The sequence below is a fragment of the Tachysurus fulvidraco genome, chromosome 20 (assembly GCF_022655615.1).
Source record: "Tachysurus fulvidraco isolate hzauxx_2018 chromosome 20, HZAU_PFXX_2.0, whole genome shotgun sequence".
NCBI lineage: Eukaryota > Metazoa > Chordata > Actinopteri > Siluriformes > Bagridae > Tachysurus > Tachysurus fulvidraco.
In genome coordinates, this window is record NC_062537.1 from 8276404 (window position 1) to 8288760 (window position 12357).

General features: G+C 38.4%; 1 protein-coding gene across 1 annotated transcript; it reads left to right on the forward strand.

Moving 5' to 3' along the window:
- The first annotated feature begins 1668 nt into the window (after window positions 1-1668).
- Window positions 1669-10313, forward strand: hunk (hormonally up-regulated Neu-associated kinase). Its single transcript, XM_027137458.2, has 9 exons — window positions 1669-2117; window positions 4481-4773; window positions 5274-5329; window positions 5778-5913; window positions 6169-6296; window positions 7234-7360; window positions 7459-7627; window positions 7867-8020; window positions 8302-10313. The coding sequence occupies exons 1-9, from the start codon at window positions 1884-1886 to the stop codon at window positions 8988-8990; spliced, it is 1986 nt and encodes a 661-aa protein (XP_026993259.1). The 5' UTR covers window positions 1669-1883; the 3' UTR covers window positions 8991-10313.
- Window positions 10314-12357: the final 2044 nt, after the last annotated feature.

The window sequence follows — 12357 nt, forward strand, 5'->3', positions numbered from 1 at the left end:
CGGTTATATAAATAAATGTATATAAATGGGAAACAAAGAGCTCCCGAGAAACTAATGTCAGTGTAATTTCTGTGTCAGAATTAACACTAATTCCTTTCTGCCAAAGTCTTCAAATGTTCACTGATGAAGGCCCGAGCTCGAAGACAATGGAAGTTTAAAGATGGTGTGACATGTCCAAGTGGTCCTATTCACAGCAATCCCATGGCTGTTGAGCTGTCCATGCAGATCTATACCCAGTAGAGTGCACCACCATGCAACAAGAAAAAAATTATTAGGTATGCTGGTAATCATGTCATGGTCAAAGACAAAGTACTTATGTGTAAAGTGCAGACAGGGACTCCAGCAAGACAGCTATGACAGTGTAACTAAAAGGTCAGAAAGTGACACAGACATCAGGGCTTCCTAGGATATAAAATTTCCTACCACTCCACAGTCTGCAAACCTGCATGACTTACAATGGTGGCAAGGCGACAGCATCCAAACATTCTGGTTAAATATGGTCTATGCCCATGGACCCTCTATATCTGCTCCTTTACCTAAGAAAGCCATTCATGAAAATGCTAGACAAAACAAATGTGCTTTCATTCTGGACTTAAACACTGAGACTGTGTCTGAGTCCCAAACACTAATTGGAAGGCTGTTCCATAACTGTGGGGCAGAGGAATAAGCTCTGCTGTAGTATATACAATATACATGTAAAGGTTTACTTAGGTGATTTATTTTTAAGATAGCGGTCTTTAGGTTGTCGGCTAATCTACCCAACACTATAAGATTAAATACATAAATATTAATGTTAATTAAGATGATGTTCTGAAAATCAAACATTTCTTTTTTCTTTTTGTAATGATGCTTTTATTACTTTTAATTTCATTTTGGAATTTTCAATCTAAAGTTCTATCAAACCCAAACGGTGTATTGCCCGATGCTACCACTAGATGTCCCAGTGGTATTATTTTCCCATTGATTTGTGTCACGTCACAGACAGTTATGAGCACGTGGTAATGTTTACTGTGTTAACAATGACCTCACCACATGCCATTTAAGTATTACTGAAAGTGCAAAACAGATTTACGACTTGTAAAGGTCTTTCAAATGATCTTGATAATATCGGGCATTTTCCTATTTTTTTTCTCTGATTAATAAGAAAAATGCGATGCACATTAAAAAAAAGTAAATAAGTATGACATCCAGAACATGTACAAAAAAGAAAAGAATAGAATGTTTTTCAGTTTCACGATAAGATTCTTTTATTAAGATTATAAACCAAACCATGACTTTCTTTTTTGTGTCTGCTGTGACAGGGACAAATGCATGTTGTCATGACAACGCTGTCCCAGCTTCAGTATATTGTGATTTTTTTCTCATGAATTAAATTAAAAAGATCATTTTGTGTTTGTAACAATGAACCAAATGTGCAGTTATCACCTGGTAGAATAAATCCGATCAACAGTGCATCAGAGACTGTCCTCGAAACGTGCTCTTTGTTGTCTAGGCGTGCACCGACGAGGGGCGGGGCTTATTTACAACTAGACCCGAGTATATCGTGCCGCGGCTTCTGATTGGTTAAGATTTCAACCTAGCGACTGAGAAAACAGTCTATAGCAAATAGGAAACGCCCCCCACCCTGGACCGGGAAACCCACTTAAACGAGCGCGTGAGACGCTGAACGGTTCAATTGGCTGTATAGAGTGCGGTATAAAAGAGAAATACGGTGTTATGTTAACGTCCGTGATTACTGAGCTGAAATATAGTAATGATTAGCGGTTGCTGTGGTATTTTTCATACTTGGAATGCAGACTTAAATCGTGAGGCATCTCTATAACTTGACAAACTCGAATTATTTCGTTTCATCGTGCTGATTTTAACGCAAAAGGCGCTACAAGATGCCCGAAGCTGGAACAGACATGAATATGGACCGACTGTTTGAGCTGAAAACATCGGCTTGTGTAGGCACGGAAAACATCCCACCTCCGTCTTTGTCCGGTGGTCCGTCAGGAGACATCCTTCGCAACTTTTACCACACGAAAAGAGTTGGAAATTACCTCATCGGCAGGAAGCTAGGAGAAGGCTCTTTCGCCAAGGTGCGCGAGGGGCTGCACGCGCTCACTGGAGAGAAGGTGATTTTACTGCTGACGGTTATTTCATTTACTAATTAATTTACAATAGAGCACGTGAATTTATATAGAAAATTTAAAATGTAGCTCTAAACGTCAACGATAAGTTGACGTGTTGCTATGGAAATACACGGAAACTTTTTAAAATGAAATAAGAAAAAAGTTTAAATTCTAGTGTGTTTTTAATATTTGATATAATTGTTAGGTGACATTGTTGTGGCCCTTTTTAACCACTAATCATCATTAAAGCTTTTAAATCATATCATCTTATACTGCATAGGCTTTTCTTTCTGGCAAATTCGATTTGGTTTGCGATTTGGATTAATATTCTTAGACTTTAAGATATTTCTCTTCTTGCACTTGAATTACAATCCACCTCAGTCAGGACTGGTGCACACAATCCTCCAGGTAAACACCTATGTAGTTATAGGTAATGAAGGCACTTGACTGGGCTTATTAAGATTTAGTCTCAATTAATCTTAGATTAGCCCAGAAAGCAATCAATTCTCTGAAGTCATATTCTGTAGCTTCATACTGAACAAAGCAGTAGTGAACGTTTCCAATGGAATTGATAGAGATTTTTAGACCTGACATCTGTAGTGATGGGACTAATAGCTTTTCTACACGTGTGTGGAAAACATAATGTGATCATGCAATAATCCTCTCATAATATTATGCCAACATTGTTATATGCATTATTATTTTATAAAAGTCTCATCTCTGATTTCTAGGAAGATGTAAGCACTTACTATTTGCCTTTGTTTTGTTCCTCGTATTGCATTATGTGTTGATTTGACATATTTGGAAAATATGTAGCTTTTTTTTTTTTTTTTTTTAAAGAGCCTCAAAAGCATACTGACTTCATTCTGGATTAGTTCAGCCCTCCGAAAGTCGTCTTTCACTGTTGCTGTGGGGACAAAAAAAAAACATCTTTTCCACTGATGATGCAAACACCAGAAATCTGTACCAGGAGCAAGCGCGCCTTGTTCTCCCATCTCCTCATTCGCCCTTGCTCACATGACATCATCCATGGGCTTGGGTGGGGCGATGGGAACACAGCACATGCTTCTCTTGTGTGTTTTGATCATGTGTAACCCATTTACATCCTTTGTCTGTGGAGAAGATAAACATGTTAGCCTCGAGCTTTGGGGTCAAACCTCCCTCCTTACCATCAGCCCCCACAACCCTATTTGGTGAGACTGAGCTGATCATTGGCGATAGATCAAGAGCAAGTGTTGTTACATTTGCATTTAGGTGACTGTTTTGGATCTGCTGCCGCAAGGCTTTTAAGGTCTTTCTTTACATCTGTGTAGCCCTTCTGTTAGTCTAATTGCTGTAATTATTTGCTCATTTGGTCATGTATGACCTGTTTGCTCACAGGCTCCTTTATTGTCTAATGATTTGCCTTGGCATGGCACCTTCTGAATCCTCTTCATTTGCAAATACAGAGACAAGCACTTTGATCATCATTGGCAGGCTCTTTTCACTGAGCCTTGAACCTTTAAACCTTGACTTAGGAAATGTGGCTAAGATAAGAAAAAAAAATGTATGCTCTATAAATAATCCAAAATCAATTGATCAACTAATATGCTGTTTATTTAAATAATGTAGTAGTTTGATAAATAATTTGTGCTTTAATATAAACAGGTGTACTGTTATACATGTGGTCTATTTGTAATAGGATTTTTATTTTACTTCTATTCTACACTATGGTTTTAGGAGTCCAAAGAGCTTAGCAGTCATATAGAAGAATCTGGAAGTTCAGTTAGAAGTCTCCTCCTCACCAAAGGGTTTATTACTTCTATTTGTTATTGTTTAGTGTTTATTACTTCTACTGTTTCTATTATCTAGAGACTACGAGTGTTAATAGTGCAGACCCTCCTTTATACATGCATAAATACATTTGTCAGCATTCTGCTACCATGGGTGTTTATTCAGCATTAGTGGTTTGTGGTGTCTGTTGTGACAAATGGGTGGCATTAACAAGCCATTTGGGGTCCCAGCCTCTGGGTGGATGTGGTGTAAAGGGCTCGGGAACTTAGCTGTTATGCTAGTCATTTGTCCAGAACCCTCCCCCTCTCCAGGCTTCAGTGACCACCAGACTGTCGGTAGTACACAGTGTATAGAAAACGAGAGTCTGATCACCGATTATATACTGTAGATCGAAAGCATACATTATACTACATTGTTTACATTTTGAAGGACCGTGACGTGGCAACCAATTATGAGTGTTTGTGATTTAAGTGTTTGTGCATATTCAAACATACTTTGCATTATTCACAGTTTTTCTGGTAAATAAATCTTATGAAACAGTTATTCATATATTCAGTTGTATTAATTTTCTGTCTTGTGTGTCTGTTATTTAGGTTGCAGTGAAAGTGATTGACAAAAGAAAGGCCAAGAAAGACTCGTATGTTACCAAAAACCTGCGCAGAGAGGGTCAAATCCAGCAGATGATCCGCCACCCCAACATTACACAACTGCTAGACATCCTGGAGACAGAAAACAGTTACTATCTTGTGATGGAGCTCTGCCCAGGAGGAAACCTCATGAACCACATCTACGAGAAGAAGCGACTCGATGAAAGGGAGGCACAGAAGTACGTCCGCCAGCTAGTCATGGCTGTGGAGCACCTGCATAGGGCTGGGGTAGTACACAGGTGAGACCCAAATGTCAAGCCAAGAAACTTTTATTGTCATTTGAACCATATATAGTTGAAGCAGTACACAGTGAAATGAGACGACGTTTCTCCAGGACAATGGTGCTACATAGAACAAAGACAGGGCTACATAGAACAACACAGAGCTAAGTAAGTTAGTTCTAGCCACATGAAGTGCATCTGTGTAACCTAGTGCAAACAAATGCAAGACAAATTAGTGCAAACAAACAATGCAAAACACTACAAGACAATACTCTGCTCTGTCTTTTCTCTCCGTCATTTCTGTATCACATTTTATAGACACAAATGTTTTTGTTTATTTATTTATTTATTTTATAAAAAGCAAAATAGAATCAGAAATGACCTTTGTGTGGCTTATATTGTGAATGGAATAAATGCTCTGTATGCTAATTATCATTGTTGGCTTATCTGTAGCTTAGATATTCACACTGAACCAAGTGAGCTCTGTAAAGCAAAAGCATTTTTTTCCCTTCCTACAGAGACCTGAAGATTGAAAATCTTTTGCTGGATGAGCAAGACAACATCAAGCTGATCGGTAAGCAAGTACAGACACTCAAATTATTTGAGATACTTTTTTCCGACGAATGTGATAAAATTATACTTAACGAAACCCTGTTCCAGAGAAAGGAATTTTTACAATGCAGCATCGACCCAGTCCTAATCTAAACTCATAGCACAATTAAATGGTTCTCTTTGGCATGTGTTGAGGACTGATGGAGCGAGCAATCATTATCTCATTAAAACCCAACAACCTCTCACCTCAGTGAAAGTCGGCCTCAGCATACAGAGTTGCTAGTTAACAGCTGAGTGTGACAGACAGGCTTATTGTTGGACAGCTATAAACCCCCTCAGTTGTGAGAAAGCTGCTGAGGACATGAAGTCATGATTGCTTTTTTCTGTGTGGCTAACTTAAGCGGCATAGGGTCTAAGCTCGAGCAATGATCAGACTATTCAAAATTCTCTTGCTCTTTGTTTTAACCCAGATTTTGGACTTAGCAACTGTGCTGGAATCCTGGGATATTCAGACCCTTTTAGCACACAGTGTGGCAGCCCAGCCTATGCCGCCCCTGAGCTGCTCTCAAGGAAGAAGTATGGCCCCAAAGTAGATGTCTGGTCAATGTGAGTTCACATAATCTGCACCCCATGATTTCAACTTATTTCACACATTGAGCCAGGTTTACAGTATGTTTTACAGCATTTTATACATCTTCATCTCGGTTATAGCAATCTGTAAAAAAAAAAAATTCTATCTCTTCTTAGAATAATTTTTTTGTGTGTAGTAGTGACTGGGATTAAAATTCATTAAAATAAACAGATCATAGATCATAAGAGGTCATGTTTATATAACCTGCACATGTTTTTGTTTTAACGCAGTGGCGTCAACATGTATGCCATGCTCACTGGCACCCTTCCTTTCACGGTGGAGCCATTCAACCTCAAAGCATTGCACCAGAGAATGGTGGACAAAGACATGAACCCTCTGCCTCCATCAATCTCCTCAGGTACAGATAAACTTGCAATTGAATGACTCGCTTAAATCAGCAGTTTTAAATCTACAGTATTGTTACTGTTTGTATTGTATTGTTATAAGTCCATCCATTTTTATATTGGACACAATTCCTTTATTAACCGTGTGCTTTTGACACTGATGAAGTAAATTCAGTTTATCATTCCACAGAGTTGGTCTACAGCAAGTAGGAAATGCCCTGAGAATTTCAATAAAACATCATGTGACCTGTTCAGCAGTTTGAATGACATGACAGAACAGAGCACATAATACATGTAATCCTGTATAGTATTTAAGGACAGTGTTGCACCTCCACTGAGCCCCTAGAAGATTCTCTAGAACTGTACTTGAGGGATGATCACTTTTTTCCAAAAGGTTTTTCTTCACTTGTTGTTTTAACGATTGTGTTACTGGTCCAACATTTCCTATAGGTGTTCCATCTTGGTTGAGTTCTAGTTGTCTATCAAGGCCTCAAGGTTTATATAAGTTTTTGTACTCGGGGAAACCAATTATTGAGCCCTCAGTCACTTCCCTTGGTATAGAAATGTTTCGTCATAGGACAAAATTTAATCCGTACAATTCATTACTGAAATAAGATTATCCTCCTTATCCTATGTAACAAAGATATTATCATGGACACATGGGTGTCTTCTCATCTTCTTATGTAACACACTAGGTGGAAGGTACTAGGTTAATTGGATCTTGCTACATAAAGTTGAGACAGCATGGGTTTATCCTGGTTATGAGAGAGGTGTTGTGTTCCTGTAATACACTGTAAAGAAAGTGACGCAAATTCACGGTTTGTTTTTCTTTCTAGAGTGTTTCATTAAAGGTCAATTATAAATTTGCTGATTTCTGTGTCTGCTATTTCAGTGACATAGAACTAAATGTAATTGAATATATATATATATATATATTTGTTTTTGCCTTAGCTGCAGTTAGTTTACTGAAGAGCCTTTTGGAACCAGACCCTGCCAAAAGACCTAACATCCACCAAGTTATGGGTGATTCATGGCTACAGTTGGGAAACCCACACACAGGAATCCCTTACTTAAACAGGTAAAAGAAGCAAAAATACCTTTTTTTCATTTGTATCAGACACAACTAAGTCACAGTCTGTTTTCTAATGTATAACATCATTTTGCTGCCTTGCACAGGATTCATATTGAGGAGATCAACCACACGGTTCTTCTGCATATGACTGAACGAATGGGTTACAAGCACAGCGAAGTCCTTAGCGCTGTGCTCACTAACCGAGCTTGCCATACTCTTGCCGTTTACTTCCTCCTTAACAAAAAAATGAAAAGACTCTCCAAAGAGTACAGGGTGAGTGTAATGCTAAGTAGTCATTCAAAATTTTTATTTTGCTGAATAAAATATTTAATCATAAAAATAGTCAAATATGGCCTGATAATAATCTAGATAGTCCAGATAATTCTAATCCTATAATAAGAAATTTGACCAAATTCAAGATATGTTAACTTGCTGAGGGTTTTTTTTTTTTGCAGTGAACTGGCACATCTGCTGAATGAAATGTAAATAAACCTATATTTATTTCTCCACAGGAAAAGCAGTACAGTATGGAAAAGGAGAAAAAGAGTGAGCTATTCCAGACCCAGTGGCGGAAACACATTGAGAAGGTCACCATTCCGCCAAAGCAGACGCCAGTCTATTTGGCTGTGAGCAAAGGCCCCACCAAAGAAAAGAAACAGAAAACAGGTGAGTTCCTCAGAGTAGTGGATGTCGGTCTCTTGCTGTCAGTCCACAGCATCTAAAACATGTGGTTAAAGAATACTATGAATGTGAGTAGTATTATGGGAATAAATATCAAGTGCATGTCCAGTGAACTAGACATTATGTGAAGGGAATTGGATAATAGGATATTTATTGTAAAATTGATTCCGGTTGTATGTAATTTTATTTTGGGTAACTCTATGTCCTGGGATAAAAGGTATTGTTATGGGCTAGGCCAGTTTTAACCGTGTTTCTTGATTTCTCAGGGCTTCTTAAAGCAATGACTGGCCTGAAGGATGCTTACTCAAGACAGGGTGGCTGCATTGCCTCCTCCTCATTAGAATACCTAGAAATCCACCCTCTGTTTCCACAAACATCTCAAGGAGGGCGGCACCTTGATGCCAAGCCACCCAAGAAAGATGGACCAAGAGCCGTGGACGTGCCTGCGCGGCCTCCTTCATCTCTTGGTGCACATTCCTGGGCATCAGCAAGCAAAGAGCCTAGCAAAGATGACCCACCATCACCCTGGTACAAGCTCACCAATGGAGCTCTCCTGCCACCGCGACATGTTTCTGCTTTCCACCAACCAGACAGCTCCTACCTCAAAAAGGCCACTATCCCCAGTGTACCGGTGGTCATTGTAAAACCTCAGCCCAAAAGTAGTCCCCCCAGCACAGATCGGCACAGCAAACCTGAAGGGGGAAGTAGTGGGAGCAGCAGTGGGGCGAGTAGTGGAGGCAGCAGTGGCAGCAGCACTGAGGAGCCCAGCAGCCCACAGCATCGTTCTAAGTTCCCTTCAATGGGCATTGGACAGATTTTGAAAAAGAAAGTTCAACCCTTTGCCTTTCCAGCACCTCTGTTCAGGCCCGAGCCGGCCATAGAGGTAGAGTCACCGACTCCATACCACATGCAGACTCTACTGTGTGCCTCTGGGGCACTCAAGACTCTGTGCTGATGACAAACCCATATTTGAACTTATGATCGTATAAAGTTGCTGTTTCACATCCAGATCTTAAGAACTGTCATGTTCTGAAGTAAACATACTTTTAAAACAGAAACTGTATGCAGTAAAGTGATATTAAATACCACTGATTTTTATGCCGTTTCGAAGCACCAGGGCTTCCAAAGTGGCGGGGTAATAGAACTTGAATCCTCTGGGGAGTGAACTGTCCTCGATATGCACAGATAGATGCCTGGGCACACCCCAACTCCAAGCACTGTGTTTTTAATTACCTCTAATGTGGCCCATTGGTCACAGACTAGTAATATTTACATTTTACTGCAAACACTACTTAAGGATCATATAAAGACTTTCATAAAACCGCATATTTTTAGTAGAAGATGCTGCATCACTGCCACTTCACTATGTTCCTCAGAGCGTCTGTGAAGCAAATCATCCTGAGATTGCTTTATGACTTAGTGACACAAGTGAACTGTCCCTGCATTTCCACCTCACAAGTTACAGACTCTCAGGTCTACTTCACAGAAAAGAAAATCTCCCCCTTAGTCTTGCTGTGAGTTACTGTTACCACTAGCTTTTTGCTTACCTTGAAAGAGATTGTGGAACTTTTGTATAGCCTTAAATACCATATGTTAAATCCGTTTGGTCAAAATCGGGCCAGTCAGAATTAATGTTACGTTGTGTATCCTGTGTGTTATCACTCTAAATAAAAATGTGCATTTTGGGGAGGGAGGCAGCATTCATGTTGTAACTCATCATGTTGTGTAGACCATGCAATAGTGCAATTATTTTGTACCAAGTGTTAACCATCACCATGCTTTAATTCTGTTCACTGAACAGTTCTGACCCTGTGATGTGAGAACCAGATGTAAATATGAACTCGGTGTGTCTTTCATGTTGTGTGTACATTGATAATGTCACTCATTGCACATTACTGTAGTTGAGGTAAAAAAGCTTTCAAAGTGTTTACTTGAATAGAAGGCTATGAACTGTTTGTTAACAAACTTTTTTTCTAACACACAATTTGTCTTTGCATGCGAAAAGACGTTGTTCCAATGATTTGTAGGCTGTTGGACGTGGTTTTGTTACAGTGAGCAATGAACCTGAGGTCTTAATGAAGTCCTTTGAATTCTGAGGACCTCTTTTTGTAAACTTTCTAACACCTTGTGCTTAAGTGGAAAGAGATTTTTATGCTGTATAAAAAGATTTTTAATATTTATATTTTAAAAACGAGTATTTGTGCTCCATTTCCTTTTGCACTAAACACATATTGCTTTTATGACACATCTTACACAATAAAACTGATTTGACAAACTATTACTTTTATTATATCATGTTTTACTACCTCACATACATGCTTGTAATGTGAAACCAGACATTTTTGTGATGTCCACTTTTCTCATGGGACACCTGTGAAATGAGGGACAGCTGAACAACCCCACAGGCCTCATTTAATCCCGTCAGCTGTGCAACAGCCCCACAAATACCCACCATATGCACATACAATATGTGTATGTACTCTCTACACCCCATATAAATTATCTGGGTGCTCACACACTCTGTCCTGGATAAATCATTGTCCAAGCTGTGGGGGGTGGACAATGGGTGCCTATTATAACTTATATTTCTTCAAAACTTTGTTTTTGTTTTTTTTTTACATTCACTCATAGAAAACAGACATTTAACCACTTAGACAACAATGCAACTTTTTTGCAGTCATCAAATTAGAACATAATGATTTATATAATGATATTTAATGATAAAGCTTTAAAGTTAATAATTTACTTTCAATGTATAATTAGGCTAAAATGGTTGGCCTTAAGCTATAATGAGAAATTTCTTAGTTCATAATTTTTAGGGAAATTTGGATGATGCAACGTCCTGCTGAACATGTGACGTGGATTATTCCACTACTATATTTCATATGGGTGAATGTGTTTGTGAGAATGTGGAAGGATTAAAACATACTTACACGGTGAAATAGGTGACTTTAGGATGTTTCAGGCTAAATGGATTCATTTATATCACATACATCCATTTTAAAAAATACCAAGAATACAAAAGTGCTGTTTGCTAATATCACAATATTCCTTATTATTAATCATTGTTGTAGAATGTTGTAGCTCAGTGGCTAAGGTGTTGGATTACTGAACCGAATCCCAGGGCCACCAAGCTGCCACTGCTGGGCCCCTGAGCAAGGCCCTTAACCCTCAATTGTTAAGCATTATAAAAGAGATAAATGTAAGTCACTCTGGATTAATGCTGTTAATGTATTAAACTTGTAGATATTATCTTTAAGTTATTTATTTGGAACATGCACAACCCTTTACCCATGTATGAAACGTCTTTATGAAAATTACTTTTTAAATAATTACAATCAATAGGAGACGATTAAGGTATCATACTTGTAGAAAATAAGGTAGAGGGTAAAATATTTGAGCATTAATTAAACTTACACTGACCTTAAAATTAATACAGGTTTTTTCATTACTGCTTAAGTCAAGACATCGTAAATCTGAGTGATCGATCTATTCACTCTGCTGCGAGCAAATCATGCCATACATCTATTATTGTTTTTCTCATGCTTTAATTACACGCATTTCTATTTAGTTTTAACCTATCATTAAACTTAAAGCAAAGTTATCCAAGTATCCTTTTGTGATCCCTATCTAAAGCCAAAGGCAGGCAAATATGATTTGTTACAATCAGCTATTAGATTAAATGTTTCAGATGTACTTGGTCATTGTGGTTGGGTTCGGTAAAAATACTGTTATACACATTTTATACTTCTGTGTTTTAAAAAATAACAAAGTATTGCATTGGACTAAAAAACATAAAGACTACTATGGCCTCCCAAAACACAGACATCACAAATCATCTTTAAAACAATATATTGCTTGACTTAAACTCTGTAGCAGAATGGTGTTATAAATGACACCAAGCACTGGCAAGATGATGGTCTGTGACTTTCCTGGCTTAAACTCTCATTCTAGGTGTTCAAGCAGTTTGTAAGCTTTTCCTGGCTGTCAGCATTGCTATGATATTCATTAGTCAACATCAGGCTCTGGCCTCCCACTGGGTAGTAGCTGCTCTTCCTACTTAATCTGTTCAGCTTAAATGACGACTGGCACTAATCCTGTTTATGAACAGCTTTTCCAGCTGACAGAAGTAACAGTTTATTTGCCTGAAACCAGAACAAAGAATCTATCTGGCTGTGGAATAATTAGAATACTCTGAGATACAATATATGACCAAAAGTTGATGATTTAAGTTATGTGGTTGTTCCCCAAAGTCAGAAGCATAGAGTTATATTAAATGTCTTTGTTTACTATAGGATTTCCCTCCACCTAAATTGGTCCCA